The sequence below is a fragment of the Triturus cristatus genome, chromosome 7 (genome assembly GCF_964204655.1).
Source record: "Triturus cristatus chromosome 7, aTriCri1.1, whole genome shotgun sequence".
Lineage (NCBI taxonomy): Eukaryota > Metazoa > Chordata > Amphibia > Caudata > Salamandridae > Triturus > Triturus cristatus.
Genome location: NC_140590.1, coordinates 695,374,096 through 695,393,505, shown reverse-complemented (window position 1 = coordinate 695,393,505; position 19,410 = coordinate 695,374,096). Strand labels below are relative to the sequence as shown.

The 19,410-nt window shown below is 44.1% G+C and overlaps 1 protein-coding gene across 8 annotated transcripts in view; it reads left to right on the top strand.

Annotated features, from left to right (window-relative positions):
- The window catches only part of SDK2 (sidekick cell adhesion molecule 2), a 1,027,095-nt gene that overhangs the window by 644,132 nt on the left and 363,553 nt on the right, over window positions 1-19,410 (top strand). For all 8 annotated transcript variants that reach the window (XM_085617351.1, XM_085617350.1, XM_085617348.1 and 5 more), the window contains one exon: window positions 2,313-2,419. In XM_085617351.1, the coding sequence (XP_085473477.1) occupies window positions 2,313-2,419 (107 nt within the window). The remainder of the gene's footprint in view (window positions 1-2,312; window positions 2,420-19,410) is intronic.

The window sequence follows — 19,410 nt, the reverse complement described above, 5'->3', positions numbered from 1 at the left end:
TCAAACTCAACACCTTCTGCACACACATTAAAATCGTGATGCCCAGACTATTGCTGGGCATTCAGACTCGCAGTGCTAATTTGTAAAAAAATTGTGACTGGGACCTTCTTAAGGCCACTGCACCCAGCAGCACACATTGACCATGCCAGTGTTGCCAATGACAGTACCAAAATAACACCTAACCATCGCACTCCTACAAGTGTGACAATACAGACTTTTTCAGGCCACACAAAGCTATAATAATGGCATGAGATGCTGGTATTATTAATTTTCAATGCCATTTGACTCACAAAACACAGTTGTTGTGCACCTCTCAGACAGCGCCACCATGTGGTGGACTTTCACTACAGCAAGTGATGACAAGTAAGTGCTGGTGCCATGCACCGGAAACCACCAGCTCAAATTAAGCACTGCAGACTAGCCACCTTCTGCACACACCATGTCGCAGTTGGAGTCCCCACTTTGCCTTCAGTCTCCGGTGTTGGGGGCTCACGTGGCACTCTTGCTTCTTTTAGACAGCTGCCTTGTTTAAGCAGTGAGCTGCCCTCTGAGAGAAACCAGAAGGGAAGGCAGGCGAAAAATATGTACCCCCTTTAAATAGTTTCTTTTTCACTGTAATGATGCAGGGATGACCTGGCATTATCAAAGGTGAGATTGCACGTTGGTCCCACAGACCAGGGTGCACATGTAAACCGAGGTACTCTGCCTTGCCATGGTCTCTACACTGGCACCTGACTATGCAAGCAGTTCCCCTCCCAGGTCCCATAGGCATCCATCCATTCCATTAGGACACTTACTGACCAGATGACAGACAAATACTGTCATCATGTTGGTCAGAGGGAAATGCAGTATCACCAAAAAAGGTTACTGTAGTAATATGTCTTAATGTTAGTAAGTGCAAGCACATTGTACATTATTAAATTCGTGAATTACTTTACATGTGTTCAGGTAAATGGAGATGAAGTAATTTGCCAAGAATCACCCAATGTTCAATCATTGCCACAGGCAGATATCGAAACCAGTCGTTTAGCCAACGGGCCATATCACCTCTCAGTCGCAAGTGGTAGATCTCTGTCATGATTGCTGGCGGTCACTGATGGTACTTATTTTAGAGGACTAAGAATCTTTGCTACCTCCTGCGCGGTTCCAGTCTTAGCAGTGAGAGACAGCAGATTAGTCCTTTTTTTATTTTCAATGGGCATTGACATAGGAGGAGGAGAGCCAATACAGTGACCCTTCACCATCTCGAAATATTGGCATCCTTTCTTCTGTTTCCATGACCACAAAGGAAATGAGAACGGTGTTTTGGTTTATCTCCGAGCTGGTGTGCGTGCTGGCACCAGCTAGGCTCACCATACAGTCCAGGGGCAGCCAGCTGGCAAGGTGGTCAGAGGATTGAGATGGTAGGGGTGCCACAGCTGCAGAAAAGACCTGATTCCCAGTTGGCATACCATATAGTGGTTGGCACTTATGTTTTTTTCAAATATATTAGGCACTGTGGATGTGCTATAGGCTACTGTGAATTAATGTGACATTCTTCAGAAAACGCTTACCAACAAACTACCTCTGCAACTCGGACACATTGACGACCATCCTCTTCTGCAAACTTTTAGACTTTTTGTGTGAATTAGTTTCTGTTGTTTACGTTCAAGCGCCATGAAGCCACTGGTTGGTAACTCTGTCCATAAATAATGCAGTTAAATCAAATGTGGCATTTGTGATCCTTCAAAATTGCCTCAGGGCTTGTTGATGTGAACCCACAGTGTCAGCATAAATTGTAGATCTTTGTCCCAAAATTCTAGATTTCGGTTTTTCAAAACTGTGACTGCTCTGTACAAAAATCTGAACTTTCTGAAGAAAAGTATTAATTTTCAGTTACATTCATTTAATTGCAATTGCATGGAGTTAAGAAATGGATATACAGTACACACAGAATTGTAGGGTATTGAATGACATTGCTGTGATAAGAACTCCAGACAACAGTTTCTAACCCAAACTGATGGCTGGGATGCATCAAAATACAGAAAATAATTAATGCACTGATAAAAAAGCATTTTATGTATTTATTTTGGAATGTAGCATTCTTCATAAGTGTAAATAATTGTTCCATTTTTATTCACTGATAAAATTGCTTTCAGACAAGTTCATTGTGATTTCATCATGACAAACTAAGCTAGTCCTGGTCTACGTTTGTGTCACCTATGCAGTAAAGGTCTCCACTATAATGTCACATGACCATCTCTGACCAATCATATAACTCTGTAGTCATGTTCTGCGTTTATTCATGGGCACTGTTCTTTTTCTGCCTGCAGGTACATGATCACCTCATTGGACCGCACCCATGCCGGCTTCTATCGCTGCATTGTCCGCAATCGCATGGGAGCCCTGCTGCAAAGGAAGACGGAAGTGCAGGTGGCATGTGAGTGAGACCTTTGCTTAACTTCTTTTTTTTAAAGAGCTTCATTTAGAAAAACTGCAACTGCTAGCACTCTTGCTGTCAAGGTATAACTCAAATAGTTATACATCGCTCCTAGAAGTTTCAAAGGTGAGGCAGCATATTCTCCCTACAGCTGTAGGTTTCTAGACACTAGGACTACAAGTACCATTAGGGACTCCACAGCCCTTTCACACTCCAGTGGCAGCTGTACTCGAGGAGTCAAAGCCTAACCACTGGGATGCAGTGAGATATAATGTAAAACAAAGGTTACTCATTTAAAAAAAAAAAATATTGTTTGGACAGGGATATTAACTTTTACAGTCTTAAGTGGTGTCAAATATCATTACATGCTAACCCAAAGCACCCCAAAGCCTATCAGGACATACGTTCCGCAGTCAGCATGTATTTCCTTGGACATTTAGGGCCCCGATTCTGACTTTTGGCGGGAATGGGTGGCACACCACTGTCGCGCCCCTGAACCACCAAGAGTTACTGCCGCCTGCCCGCAAGATGACAACTTAAAAGTGGTCTGGCAGTCGGGTGGCGTGGTGGTTCCCTCTGCAGTTTTTCTTTCAAAGGCAACAGTGCTTTTGAAAAAGGCACCGAAATAGGAACGCCACACAAGGATCTTGCACCGCATAGGACACTCATAATATGCTTCGCTGGACTAGTCTGTCCCGCCAAGCATATTGCAGCCTCAGCACCACTGCACCACTGCCAGGAAACGGCAGTTCCTTGGTGGCAGCAGCGGTCCCATGGTAGTCTGACCGCCCAAGTCATAATGGGACGGTCAGACCGCCGGTGCAGCGGTGGTTAGAACACCACTGCCTCGCAAGGACTGCCAGATTTGTAATTGGGCCCTAAGAGTAGGATAGGCCAGTCAGCACAAAGCCATATCATGTAATATCCCCAGTGATCAAATGTAATATGCGTAGAGAGCTGCCCATTGTGCATAATGATGCTCAGCACATGTTGCCAAGTTTGAACAATTCCTTTATTTCACACAGTCCCTATTGTACTTAATGGTCTTCTAAGCACATATTAGCTGGTTTGCACAATTCCCAAGTTTCTGTAATCCCCCAATCTTTTCACATGTGTATGTGTGATTGCCAACTTTGGTAAGAAACTCAAGTTGATCAATAACAAAACGAGTAGCCAGTTCATTTCTGAAAATAGGATGAGTGGTGAAAAATAATGTAACTCAACTAAGTTGTAAACAATGTGATCATCCTACCAGTGCATTCCGCGTGCCTCTGTTGTTTGATGCCTTCATTAGGAGTTAGTTATAAGCACTTAATTTACAGGAGGTTTTTGATGAATCCCTCCAGGAATCTCCTTACCTCATATCCCGGTAGATCTTTCTCTCCAATGCCTATCAGGATGTTTGTTGCAGAAAAATAATGTATTGGATCAAATTCATTTGCTATATAGGCGATCTTAAAAATGCGCATTCTTTTTCCATGACTAAATTAGCCCCTATTTATATCTTTCTAACGTATTGCCAGGCACCTTGCAGGCACCAGTTACAAGACCTCTGTCAATGACAGGAGCCCTCCAAACCCCATTTAAGGAATTTTTACATATCCTGATAGAAAGAGAGGTGGCATGGCGTTGGTATGAGCCAGAAGCTGTTGGAAGCCCTCGTCTTCTACTCTCAGTGTCCAAGAGAACCCTGGGAGATTCCTTACCCCCTGAAGGATGAGGGTATCTACCCTTTCTCCGCGGCCCAAAGCACCATATTAGTACAAAGTGTTGCCTTTGCTGGATTCTCTCGAGCATCCCCGCCGAAAGGGAATCCTTGGGAGTCGCTCGGGGTACACAAGTGTGATACCAGCAAAGGAACCCTCCAGATTTGGATTTGGAAATGAGGCGTTTGAAAACTGTAGGGAAGGTAACCCTCCATTGGGCCCCCAGCTATGGCGAGGTCCCCCAGCCATGGCGATATCCCAGAATTCCTCCCACACTGCCGTACACACAAACCAGGATAGTGAACAACTCCCATGTACTAGTTCTACCCGGTGACCTCACATGGTGCCATGGGGAGCAGAGACCCCTGCATGGCAGTGATCAGCCATTCTCCTGCCAGGGCATGGTCACATGTCAAGGCAAAGTAAGCACAAATAGTGTTGCGAAGTCCTCCGAGTTTGTGAAATGGGATGTGCATGATATTTGTGCCAAATTTGATCACCCAAAGTTTTGTACAAAATTCGCACAGATCTATAGTTTCTTATATATCTATAGTTAACTCCTGCAAGTTTTACATGGAAGAAATGCACGTGGAAAAGATATAGCATGTTTGATCACTCTTTCGACCTGCAGAGTTGAGAGGTAAAACAGCAAGGGGGAAAAAGACTCATGGTGCAGTCTTCTATGAAGGCACTTTTACCATACGGTATTCCCGGGTTCTCTGAATGAGTGCCCAATTGTGCTTTTATGTCCTTCTTCAATTTATTTCTTTACTTTGGTTATTCAGATAGCAGCCTAGAATGTACCTCGGTGCTTTTTAAAGCACTAATTATATTTGACATGGTCGCGCACTGGCAAGACGACTGGAATTTCTCAATTGTTTGTGATTTGTTTCTTCAACAAATCCCATCAATTCTCTAGTACATACTAAATTCAGTTATTGCAGCTTTTTTATTTATCTGGCCTTCCTGCAGCCAACGACCTGTCAGGCTCATACAATCAATCGGAAAGTTACTGTTGCTGTGTCATGGCTTAACCTAATTTTTGCATCTCGTTTGAACCTGGCCCGCATCTGTCATTGCTTATTTCTGCCTGCGTTTCGTTCTTTGGGATGCTCTCTATTTATCCTTGTGTTTTCTCCTGGTGTCCTCTATCTACGTTCTTACTGCCTAGTCATTGGCTCCGTGTAGTGCTGGACTGTCCAATGAGAACACTTGTACTATTGATTTTGCCTGCATTCTAAAGCATTCTAAATTCAGTGAGAGATAGAAGCAGGGACATGAAGTAGACGGGGAAAGAGACCTATTTTCTGTCGCTGAGATTAGGGGCGCTGTGTTAATAGTTTGAATGGCAACATCCTGTCAGATATTTAGAGATATTTACCTCACTATGAACCCTTACCTTTGGCTTGGTTGTTGGACAGGCAGTTAACACTGTGTTCAGATTGCATTAGTCACTGTTAATGCCCTGAGCAGAAGGCAATAATGCTTAATTAATAGCTGGGTCGGACTAGCCTTTAGGGCAATCAGGCAGTGCTCGATGGGCCAGTCTGACAAGTCATAGTGTGGGCCGTGTTTTGGCTGTTCGTGGGCCTGATTTATGGTCTCTGGGCCGGTTTTAAATATTGATTTTCCCACTGTTCAAACAAATGTTGCCTGCAGCCAGGTCAAACCCATGCTAAACACTCATAAAGTGTGTATTTACAAGTTTTAACACTGCCACAATTTGCAAGCATGGACAACTTTTTTTTAGGTATTTAATTCACAAATAGAAGCCACTTTTATTTTGGTGCCCAAATCTATTTTCTGTCCCGTCCAGCAACTTTGGAATGTTGAGAGCTCCATTGAAGACAATTAAGTGCTCAGGGCTTCTAGTATAGTCTTAGGGCCCAACCTAGCAGCCTCTAAAGGCCCGCTCCAGCGTTTGGCTCGGGCCTTTAACAATGGATCAGGCCTTTAATGGCTGGTAGATCCCGCTAGGAGGGCTCTAAGGCTAGTAGAACATTCCACCCCTAGAGGGCAGAATGTTATATTTACTAAAAATAAAGGCCTCTCTGAGCCCAAGGGGGTTTAAATCTCCTCTGGCTCCGAGAGGCCTTTGTTCTCAGCAGCAGCTGTGAACAAAATCAACACTGGAATGTTGCTCTGTAAGCTTCTACCGGTCCATAGAAGCCCGGAGCACTCCATTATATTCAATGGAGTGCTCCACATTCCGTTGTTCTAATGGCTGGTAGTAGCCTGGAGAGCAACATTCCAACTGTTTTTTTTATTTCACAGCTGTTGCTGTGAACCAAGACCTCTCACCGCCTGGGGGGGTGGGGGGGGGGGGATTTAATCACCATCAGGCTCTGAGAGGTCTTTGATTTTACAAAGTAAAACATTCTGCCCTCTAGAGGCAGAATGTTCTCATAGCCTTAGAGCCCTCCCTAGCAGGCTCTACCGGCCATTGAAAGCCTGCCCCGTTGTTAAGGGCCCTTGCCTTTGGCTCGGACCTTTAACTCTGGATTGGGCCTTTAATGGCTGGTACAGCCCGCTACTTCGGGCTCTAAGGCTATAGGACAACATTCTGCACAGCAACAGTACGTTTTGATGCCATGATTGGAGGGACTTTTTGTACAAGCTCCAGAGCACGTTTTCCTCTTGTTTTTGGCCATGGGAACTTTGGGTGGCCACTTTGGTGAGGAGGGATTTACTCACAAAGAAATATCAAACTGAACATGGGCTGGCATCTCCTGCATTTATATACAAAGGACCAACCATGTGTTACTGACCTTTTTGAAACAATTTGAGTATAATCGACTCGATTGCAGGAGGATGTTCTCAGGTGTAAGTTTGTTGTCCAAACTGCTTTTCGAAGGATAAAACTTTTCTTATATAAACTGCTTTTAGTAGCATGTAACTGTTCCATATAAACAGGTCTAATGCAGTTGTGAAAGTGTTCTTAAGGGAAACTTCATACTGAACTGTCCCTATAAAAACAGCCGTTTGAAGAATGAAATTGTTCTATATGGCGCTCTGAGGTCCTATGGGTCTAGTTCATGCTGAATGAAATTGCAATATAAACAAAAATTATTATTTAATTTTACTTGAGACTTCAGTAAAGAGTTGACCAGCCAAAAGGCAGTTTAGTTTTGCATAAGCATACGAGATGGAGGTTTCAAGGCTATTCCCTCTGGACAGGCATCTTGTTGCTTGAGTACTGTATACACAAATGGTAGTTTCTACGGATGGGGCAGGCGAAGGAGTGGCAGAGAGGGCCACAGAGACAAGTGACGTGTACATAGGGTAAGGGAGGCAAGGCGAGTTTATTCTCAGCTCAGAGGCTTAGTAAGGTCTGAGCTCAGAGAATTTGGCTGCATTTGAAGAGGGAGTCTTTGAAAATCTGAGTCTTGAATTGTAGGAAGAAGTGAGAGTGTATATGTTATTAACAGCCTCTTCCAGCATCTGTTCCTCTCACTTCATTTCCAAGGCAGGTATTGAAATCTCATTTTATGGATCATCGCTGCATAAAAAAAGCTATTAGCGCTGCACATCATTCTGGTTCATAATTTTTTAAGATATAATAGTGTTTCATGCCTAATGTATTCCTTTTTTTAAAGACAGCCTGTTGTGGTTTGTTTTAATGTCATATTTAAGTACTGTAACATTTTTCTAATCACGCCATACATTAGAAAGTAATGCATTTTGAAGATATAATAAAAACAAAAATAGATACCTGATAAAAACAATTGTCGCATCTACTAGTCAGTCGTCTATAAATTGTTTTCTTTGTCATACACATTCTGCCTTTACAGTAATGCAATATTTGTGAATTATAAAATAGTAGTTTAAGTAATAATTGTCATTTATAAAGCACATATAATTTTATGTAATTGATATAATACAAACTTGAGCAATTGATATTGGGCAAGTGGTGTATGGTATTTTGTTATTTGTATGCTTTTGACAATTGTGATGTTATTTTTAAATCGCATGGTAGTCTTATGGGTGTCCTGTAAGGGACATCAGCTTTAGCAACTGCAGCCATGGCTTTTAACACAAATGGGCGGTTTTATTCCACGACTTCGGTAAACAGCCAAGACTTTAGCTGATTCCTATATTGCATCAGGGAAGGTTGATGACGCAGAGTAGGAGGCAGTGACTTCCACCATTTTGCTGCACAAATGGAAAATGCTCTACCTCCCTAAGTTGCTTTGTTTGATCTAGGAATGATGACAGTTCGTGAAGAGCTAGATCTAAGATTCCTGCTCTGCATGTACCAGGAGTACTTTGGACCGGTCCGATGAAAGACCTTAAGGACCAGGCACATAGCCTTAAAAACAATTCTTTTTCTCACTTGAAGCCAGTGGAGACCCTGCATTGATTGGGATACGGGTGTAAACTTGGGGAATTTTAATTGCAGTCTCGCAGCTGCATTTTGTAAAGACTGTAGTTTCTTGACCACATATTTATGAGCACCTAAATACAGGGCAATACAGCAATCTAGCTTCGAGAAAATGAGAGCTGGTAACACTGATAAACGGAAATATTTTTTTCAAGACCTTCAACACTAAAAAGCCTGAAGAAGTGATTGAATTTATTTGCTCAGAAAAGGATAATTGTGTGTCAAAAATGACTCCTAGAGTTCTTACTTTCTAGACCGGGACTGGTAATGTGCCTAAGATCGATGGCCACTATGACTCATTCCAGAAAGTGGTCTCTTTTTTAAAAAGCAGTACCTCGATTTTTTCAGAATTCAGTTTCAATTATTTTGCATCCAAATTGCAACTTGAGACATACAGTTGCAGAAGTTCCTTGTTTACGTCCGATGAAATACACTACCATCTGAATGTCATCAGCATAGGAGAACACTGCTAAGCTATTGCTGTGAATGAGGTTAATAAGGGGGCTAACATAGATATTGAACAGCGTGGGGCTGAGGGAAGACCCCTGGGGAACACCACAGGGTAGGGAGAAAGGTGAAGAACTTGCATCCCCCATCTCCACTCGCTGTTGTCTGTTACTCAGAAATGAACTCAACAAGGTCAATGCCGAGTTTCTGAAGCCTAGCAAATGGAGCCGCTTTGTGAGAAGTGAATGGTGAACCGTATCTTAAAGTGGCAGATAAATCCAATAGAATCAATGCAGCTTTGCCACCCTTGTCGATTACCATTCTTAATTCCTCTGAGGCTGCTACCAAGGCCGATTCAGTGCAATGATTTGCTCTGAAGCTGTACTGTGAATAATCAAACAGCAGGTTAGCATCCAGAGAAGCTTGCATCTCCTCATTCATTGCTTTCTCTGGTATTTTAGCAGGGAAAGGTAGGCGGAATATAGGCCTATAGCTTTCCACCTTCTTTGGATCCAAGGTGGGATTTTTCACCAGTGGAATGATGGATGCCTCTTTACATATATTCGGAAATTGCCCTGTGGTCAGTATTTCATTCAATAGTTCCGCAAGCAGACCGCCGACTGAACTGAACCAGCTACCCGATTAAGAACCTGAGGTGGCCAAGGATCCGATGGAGCCCCAGCTTGAATCATATTAATAAGACTGATTATTGTTTTCCTTGGTGAAAGGAGAAAAACTTCCAAATTGTGCATTAACGAGGGGGCTAGAGGTTTGCTGTAAGTCCAATTCCGTAGCATAGATTGAAGCCTCACCTGTACTTAACATATTTGGAGGAGGCGAAAACATTTGAACGATGAAGATGACTGACCCGTATGCAGTTTTTGTTTATACATTGTTTTTTTACACAAGGCTACGAAACAGCTAAGAGTGTCTTTAGGCCCATCACCCGCTTCTTTATTCCTCCTTTGATTCTCAAACAATAAGCTTGAATTCATTTGTTCTGACAAAAGAAGACCGGCGACAAATGTGGGTCCCACGCTCCAGTGCCTGCCAAAGCACTGCCTCTGCAACTCATGCAGTTCCTGGATAATCTGGTGCCCAAGTGCCCTTCAGGTGTGGAGGTCACAGTAGTCACAGTAGTCAACTAAACCAAAATGTTGTCCATCCCGAAATCCGTCAAGCCCACCATCTTTTACTAAACCCAGATGTGTGCTCACAGGTTAAAATAGTTCCAAGTCCTCAAGTTATCTGAGACCTTTCTTTTACTGACAGATAGCCTGCCTGTGCTCTCGAAAATATAAATATTCTGTTCTTCAAAAACTCTCTTTGGACCCAAGGGTGTTGGCTAATTATCCACCAGGCAGGAGTTTGACGAGAGTCCTAGTCCTATGAAATGTATGGCCCAGCAGCTCTTTCTTCACCTGGACATGCCTGATCTCCTGGCGGACGTTCAGCCGCTCAGTCTGGCTTTTGTCTAGCCATGGGACGTGCTGATGGCAATGTCAGTCTGGATTGTTTGTTGCAACCTGTGGATATTTGGGGCGGGGTCAGACTAGGACAGAAAATATACCTTGCTTCAATATTTTAGGCCAGCCAGCAGTGCCTGAGGTTATACAAATAGCTTGCATGTCTTGTGGGTGGGATTCCCTAGTTCCCTGCAGTATTTAGACTCTTTTTTGTGTTTCTCTATTTTGTTCTCAGGTGTAGTGAAAGGACCTTATGGAGATACAGTTATGGACGTGTGCTTTTTTTTGGTTGTTTGCAAGATTTTATTAAGTTACAGATTTTTGCCCTTCACTAAATTTGCAATGTTTCTTGGTTTAACTTGACCTTAACCCATGCTAAATGTTTTCTGTACCTTGCAAGATTATTTCCACCAAATTTAGTAAGATAATGTGCAAACTAATAAAACCCACCCAAGATGAAAATGTATGCTGGCCCTTTCTGTATGTTCACCCTTTTCAGAGTTTCTTTCTATGCACAGTGACCTATGCAGATTTGTTTTCTGCTGGTTTTTATTCTGTGTTATAAATTGTCATAAAATAACTCATTTTCATTCAAATGTAGCGTGAAAAGGTTGCAACCTTGAGATGTTTTCTACACAGCTTAGCAAAGGTTGCAAAAAAACCTTCACACCTCCTCACATATAGCGTCCTTTCCTCCAAAATGATTGAAGGCTTGCAGGTAACTGAAACACTGGCTGCCGCCCTGCGATGGGCCTGATGAAGTTCCACCACAAGTAAGCAGATTGCCAATCTCCCATTCTTCTAAAGATTCAAACACAAGCTTTTGTGTGTTGTTCACGAGTGCATGTCTAACAAAGCGCTCTCTGATCTCCGCTGCAGCATCCACATGTGTAGGCAGCGGAGGGCTTTGTAGCATCAACATTTCAGCTACGGTCCAAAGGAGTGTGTCTAAACTATACCCAGTCATCGAAGCTTTGCAGACTCTTTGTCCAATGGTCTTTCTCAAAAAAGACAAAGATCCTCTGATTCGTAAAATCCTTGATATCACACCTTCTTCAAATTCCCTAAGCCTTCAGGTACACCTCTTTCACACTGTCGCGGAGCAGCGCCAAGATTGTTGCCTCCCCGGGGTGCGCTATGCAAAAGAAAACACGTTCTTTGGTTCTGAATTTTGATTAGAAATGTTCAAATCTGAGCAGGTGGAATGTAGCAGGCTTGTATGCACCCACCACTAGGGAACGGGCATGCTTGAAGCCCACACACCTCCAGAGGGCTTTGATGGGTTATGCAGGTTAAGGCATTGACAGCTTAGGGAGAGATTGCCTCCTGGACAGAGCTCATGTTTTCTAGTGGTAAGGTATCACTCTTCATTCCATAACTCGGGGATGCGCGCATTTTTTGTCGAGAGGGTCACAGTGTCGTGAAACCAATTTACCAGTCCAGGGCTTTCATCATTTCACAGCAGCACGGACATGGAGAGCAGTATTGTCTACATCTGAAAATGAAATAGGGTTGTGCGACGTGGTGTGTTTGGTTGCTCATCCCACAAGCACACACTGGTTTGACACACACATGCACTGGGCTAACAGGCATTCTAATATGCGGAATAAAAAATTAAATTATTACATTTTAGCATAATTAAGCGGTTTAAGGGAAAGATTGATGATAATGCCAGTGATATTAGAGGATATGCACTTGAAAGTGCTAAAATGCTCCATCCATGGTTTGATTAATGAAGCTGGTGGCTGGCAGCTGGGAGCTATCCCTCCTGGGCACTGGTAGAGCCAAAATAGAGGGCAACAGGGTGTGATGTGTGTGTGTGATCTCTTTGCATGGACAGCTTGTGCAACCGCTGAATGAAGCTCACCAGCAGTGTGTGTGTGTGTGTTTTCTACTTCCATATTCCATCTGGTGACGTCGCATGGGGCTGGAGGTTCTAACACAACATCAGGACTGTTAGACTTTCAACCTGTCCTGCTCTGCATGCATCTGTGTTTTGCAGAGTACCAAAGGTGGGCTAGAGGTGGGGGGCACAGCAAATGCATGCACTCTACATATCATCAGCAGAGGTTGGCTTTACCCAGGGAGCACCCTGGGCAAAACCAAATGTGGCGCCTTCTCCCCCTTGTCCTTTTAATTGTCTATGTATTGGAAATCTTTAAGGAGTATGATGAAGGCGATGGGGCCAAGATTAACCCCTTGCGTGCGCATGACGGAACCACGCCGTCATGAGCCACGGGCGGCGTGTGCTCATGACGGAGTGGTTCCATCATGCTGCGGCCGCTCTGTCCACGCGTTGCTGATTCCCCGCCTGTGCGGGCGAAATGAAGAGTGGGCGGAGTCGTGACGGAACCACGCCGTCATGAGCACAGCTCGCCCATGACTCATGACGGCGTGGTTCCGTCACGAGCATGGCGGCACCGCGCTCACCTCACACCCCCCCAGCGCCGCGGCGGAATTTGTGCCGCGGCGGTGGGGTTAAGGAGTGACTAGAAAAGAAAATAACAAACAAAAAGCAGGTGGGGTATTGGCAGCCTTCAGAAATAGTGTTTAAACACACTTTTCTTTGGATCCAATTCCCAGAGAGACTGCTGCAGGGAGCTCTCGTCCCACCCCTCGGGAGATGGTCACTGGGCATGGGCTCTGTTCGCACATGCTAAATGCCGGCCTTGGTCATCAGCGGCCCACCCTCTGAGCACACAACACTGTAAACATGAGGCCTACACCGCTGTGCAACAGTAGAGCCTGGAAATAACACAGTCCACCCTTTTTGGCATAATGACAACCGCCATGTTGAATTTTACTGATGAGATCAAAAGTCACCAGTGCGACTAGAGCGAAAATGGAGATTGTCCGCTTAAAACAGGATCTGTTCTGTGGTGGTTCGGAGTCTCTTATTCAGACGAAAGAGAATATATGCCTACAGTGCATTTCCGAAGGATACCGATGTGCTATGGTCAGCAAGCAGTATTCTAAAAGACTGATTCACAAATGGACTGCAGTCCGAGGTAAGGCGACCTACTGCCCGAGTCTGGTTAGAGGCTGACTAGGCCCAACGGAGGCGCGGACCAGGCACAAAGAGCACCTAAACACGGTTGAAGCGCTTGAAATGTGAGAAGCAAAGACCACATCTTGTACAATTATAGGGAAACGGCCATCACAGTTGTCAGTCTGTCCTTCCTGTTGTGAGGTCGACCACAGCTTCTATCCACTTGTCCTTCGTGGCCACCCAAATTTCACTGTAGAGTATAGGTAAGCGCGGCACGGCGCGGAGTGAGCGCAGGCAAATTAAGGCTTTAATGAGAGATTAATAATGCAGCTGTGCTAACAACTGATGATAATGGCGAAGTCATTAGAAAAAGATTCTTTGCATGTTTTTAATTACAGCAATTAACCCAAGTCAGGAGAAAGAGCTTTTTTATTTTGATTGTGTAAACCAGAGGGGACTGGCAGCAGCGGAGCGTTTCAAGGCATACTATTGTCTCCAATGTCAAGGTTGGAGACTGCCATGTGTTGGGACGGGTCACACAAGAAGACACCCATTACGCGTTACCTGTTGGGTGGACGCTTCCTGGTTTTCTTGAGGGGTGGAAGGGACGCATGTGGTTACCAATCTACCCTAATGAACTTCCCAGGGGGATGCAAGCATCAAGGGATTCATCACCAGGAGAGGGCGAGCTGAAACTAACGTAATTCTGTCGGTAAGATAGCTCAGTGGGTTGAGTACTTGCTGCACAGGCCTATGCATAACTTATATGAAGACCCATTGTAACAAGTGTCGAGAACAATCTGTTCAGTCTGGCAGTGGGCAGCCTTTCACCTCAGTGGACTGCAATAAATAGCAAAACTCCTGGTCCAGGTCAAACATCCCTGAAAGGTCAAACAGGTTTTATTGTTATTATTAACCAATGCAGACTATTGCTAAACAAAGCCCTGGGCATACTTCACCAACAGATTCCAAAGCACAAAAATGTAAAACTTATCCATCTTCGCCCCAGTTCCTTGAGGCGACGTTGAGGATTAGCTGATTGACCTATTGCGCCAACTTAGGATCTCCTTTCGCCCACAGGTATCCGACACCCAGGTATATTTGAGGAAAATCGCCATAAATATCTCGTACGCTCTGATTGCTTGACTCGCAGGGAAAGTATCATGGGTGGCAGAAGCAAAAGTCCTCCTCCTGTCACCCAATCACAAAGCAGAGCTTCATTCTAAAGGATCACCAAACTGGAATCCATAGCGCTCTCTTTGATAATTGTCACCACTGCAGAATCTCTTTGCTTCACCCTGGGCAGAATGCTCGACTTTGATTCCCTTGTCCAAGCAATGGCTGCTCCCCAACATTAGGCAACTCCTTCCAAGTGCAGACCAAAGCATGGTGCATGGTCACGACACGAATAAGATACAATACTCTCGTGCTGGTCTGTCCACAATATGCGGGAGCCCACTGAAAGCTGCATTACGCTCTGCTGCTCTGGAAGACGTTCTGTCCTGGCTTCCCTCAAATGGGTATCTCCAGAATCACTAATCCCTTGCAATCCACCCTTTACCACTAACAAAGAACCACGCTTGACCTACCCAACTACCTCCCACAAAATCACAACTCTCTATTAGAGTTAAGGCTCTGTAGCCATAAGTAGGACATGTTAGTAGGGATAGTTTAGAGAAATTTGTCAGTGAGTTTTATGTTAAAAAAACAAACACTTGAGGTGGTTGCAGAGAGAACAGTGTTTCAGTGATGTGAAGCTTTTCAATACTTTTTCACGGTACATTAGGAAACTAGGACCTTCATGATGATCCAATAGAAATCTTTAGCAGTGTTGTTTTCATCCCTCACGCGAACAAGCATTTAGACAAATATTAGGTCTACTTTTACCCATATAGCTCTGTTCAAACTCTCTTGTGGGAGACCTCCGTCTGGAATATCCCATCATCTTCAGTGTTTCCTGAGAGTTGTCATCAGGATTTCTTACCAGCCCTTTACCACTCCCTTCAACTAAGTCAATTCACCTAGTGCCAATAGATCCCTCTCATGTCACCACAGTCAGTGCCACATTCCTTCTGCCACCACTGCCTAATGACGTGCCTTGCCGCCACGATCCCTCCTTGGTGCCACAGCCATATAGGACTGATCACCCAGCTCTCTGGGGCTTCAGGGTCTGTAGATTTCATCTTGGAAGTTTCTTCTTCAGAAGACACAGGCCTGCTGACCTTTGCCTCTTCAGGCAATGTTGATCCTTCCCCTGTCGGACTCCATTTCCCTTCTTATCACCTCCAACTGGTCCTCCATCTCCCACCCCTCGCCACAGTCATTTCATCACCTCCAACTTGTCCAGCATCTTCCTCTCCACCTCCTCCTCCAGCGTTTCTCTATCCGTTTCTGCAGCCAAATGATCTCAGCCAACCACCCTTTTCCATTACTCACCGCTTTGCCTAGTACCCCAAACCGATCCTTTGATTGCAGACAGCTTCAGATTTCCAGTGGAAGCTCAGCTCCCATCCAAAAGATGCTCTCTGTGGTGAAGTGTCTTTCACTTCCTGTAGATCCATCGTTGTTGGAAGCACTTCTGGGTAAACATAGCCATGCGACCCACTCGATGCCCAGGAAAAGCTGTGCCCTAATAAGTAGATTTCTTCTGTGCATTAGGGTCCAACGTTTCAGAGAGAAAACCCATTGAAACCAATTCTTCTTAGGCTAAAATCTGAAATGCTCACTCATTAAGCTTTTTCTACTGCATACCATGTTCAGAAAAGTTGTAAAAGGCAATTACTAAACAAACTTGCTAACTCTAATTACTGGCCCCCTCTTTGCTGCAACCCAGGGCTTCTATCTACCAAATCACCCCACTGATAAAAAGTATCCACGCTATGTTTTTGCTATTATCCTGACTCAGGTTTTTGATCACTGAGGGATATCACCTTTAGCCTTAATCGTTTTGGTAATTATTATTTTCTTCTCTTTGGTGCTGATTGCTATTGTTTTTATTTTGTTACTTTTACTTTTGCTGTTGTTTTTTGGTTAAAAAATTAACCAGATTGTTGAATTTTACAATACTTTAATTTGTTTGTGCCCTTCAAGACACTATTAAGTGCAATTGTACTTCCACATGACTACACCTATTTATATCCTACAATTTGTAAAGAGCTCTGACACCTTTTCACGTGGGCTTGGTTCTCACTATAAAAAATGAAAGTCAAAATAGACCAATACAAACCAAAACACAACCAAAACACCACTTTTTGAAAATCAAGGAACAAACGGAAAGTGTGCAGAGGCTCCAAAAGTTTCATGCAAATGGTAGAAATGTGAGATGCAAATGCTAATAACATTTCATATGTGTCACAAGTTTCAATCCTATTCCTGGCAGTGGTGCTGGAACGATTTTATAACTGGGGGTGCCGGCTAGGGGCACCAGGTGCCTAAAATTATAGGGGTTTTAAAAATGCCAGGTGTTAATGTGCGATAAAGGTTAACAAATGAATAAAAGAAAATGAGTGAGGAGTGTGTATTTGTGGGAGGGAAGGAAATTAACAATATGTTAATCTAAGAACCTTCTTGCAAAAATGTGGTTCAATGTTGCACTATTTTGCAATATTCTTAAATATCTATGTAAATTGTGTTCAAAGAGCGTAATTTAAAAGATAACTTATGGTGGTTGTAGCCATTCGTTTACACATGGGTTAAATAAATGTGTATTGATGTCTTTAATCACCCTACTTTAAAACTCGCCTTCCACAATTAAAAGGCCAAAATTAGCTTCTTTTGTAATATTTGTAAACTTTAAAAAGGAGCTATATTTTTTACACTGGCGCCTTTCGCGTGCTTCATTCTATAATCCTTCACATGACGCGATCGCAACATTAACAGCATTTTGGTAGCAAATAATATCTCCTTGAAACCACTTAATGTAAACTTAGATATAACTGACAAGCAATTGCGCAGCAGTTTGTTAAAAGCAGTTTTCTGGACATGCCTCAATTAACACGCTCTTTCACTGCATTCGAAGAAACCGCTAATGCTGCTGTGAGAGGAAAACTGATTGAAAGTCATCATTGTTTTCCTATATCGTTCTGAGCTGCCTTCTTGGTTGTGGGGGTCTAAAGCATCTGCGGCACCTCAAGTTCAGGCGACTCTGAGTCCTGTGGGCCCAGCTCTTAAGACCCTTTCCACCGTCAACGTGATTTTCTGGTTCACTGCCCCCCCCCCCTCTTCCTTCGCCTCTAGTCTTGCGGCTATCCTGCTTCTGTGCCACAGGCCCTGATCTTCTTCCTCCTCACCACCACCTGTAGAGCTGCCTCTCCTTCCCTCTCCCGAAATACACTCGAGTGTCTGTGGATGAGTTCCCAGGGACCGTGCCTGCTTGCGGCTCTTCCGCAGGAAGGCCAATCATGCACAAGGGAGCAGCTCATCTGCCTGTGCTCCTCCAGACGTTTGGCAGCCATCTCTTCTCAAGCACAAGATGATGGACGGAGTGTTGCAAATTTTCAACCACTCACCCCCAGTCAAGAGATCTGAGTTTAATCATTTGTTCTTTTTCTCACTCCCCCTCACCCCCCTCTGGACCTAGCCATGTGTAAATCAATCTTGACCCTGCTCCTCGTGGGAACAGGCCAGCCCGAACTGCCAGGAGAGATCCTCCCTGAACCCTGACACAAGCACCCTGGGACCGGTTTCGGGGAATCACCCCTCATCATGTAGACTAGCTTGAATCCAGTGGCACAGCGAGCAAGGGACCCCCGTCTGGGCATACCCTCGGCCACTTTGGGCGAACATAACAAACACAACAAGATGATGGACTCAACCCAGATCTCTTGACTCGGGGTGAGTGTCTGAAAAGTGTCAGCATCCGTCCATCATCTTGTTGTGTGAGCTATCTCTTCTCCTCACATCCAGTTTCATGGCATGGGCTCCCAGCCTGCTGCTCGGCCCAGGGCTCATTGTCCCCAGGGCATCTTTGATTCCATGGGAGACACCTTCAGTGCTCGAGCTAGAGGTCGACAACAGAGCGGAGAAAGTTGAGAGTTTTGCCTCTGTTATGGCTGTGGTGAGCGTGTGATCCAGAAAAGTGCGTGGGGAATTCTGAGTGGTTTCACTGAACGTATTTATGGTTTTTGGAAGTAGGCATTCCTGGTGTTGCTCAGTGGTTGTGGGTGCATACCTTAGAGGGCCTTTAATGACCGCCCCTTGCATTGCCAAATGAATTCGTTCTATGCAGAACACTTTAAATTGCTAAAGTCACAGCTAATCATTTACAAAATAATATACTAACAGCCATAATGAGATAACAGAAGGGTCCCTTGAGTAAGCATGGGTGGAGTTCGGTTCTTTTGTCCCAATAAACAGTACACAGAGCTCAACCCCTTTTTCATTTATGTATCTTCATGTGCAAAATACATGTAATTAGGCCCTGTGTATTTCGTGTGAAAAATGCGTCTGCAGCTAAATATTTTCCACAAATACAAGCCTGCTCAGAAAGAATTCAGAAGAAAACCATACGTTTTTCATCCCATGGTACACAAACCAGGACAAAAATTATGTAAGCTACAAAGCTACGTGGAACTGCGTTCTTTCACGGAAATGAGTGGAAAAGACCGAATTTAGGTGGAAAATTCTACCTAGGCCCAGCCATAACTTCCCGGAGTATGAGGACCGCCATGTTATGAAGCGCTATGTTTACTCTCCTGACGCCTTTAGGAAACGTGTGCTGAGGGACATTTTTTCCTGTAAAATTCATCATAATCTCTCTGTCCATATTTTTATCTTCAATCATGCCTCTTCTTTTTATATTACTGACTCCAAAGGGTTTTCATACGCATTACATATTTATTATATGAATCTCTAAATCTGAATGGATATAATGGAGAAATAGATGAGGTGAAAGCCACCAGCTCTGTTCCTATCTACTACTAAATCACTGGAAAAAAACAATCCTCGCCAGCATAAGAGACCGAAGCACAGGGCGCATTAAAAGGAAACATTTTTTTTTTTGA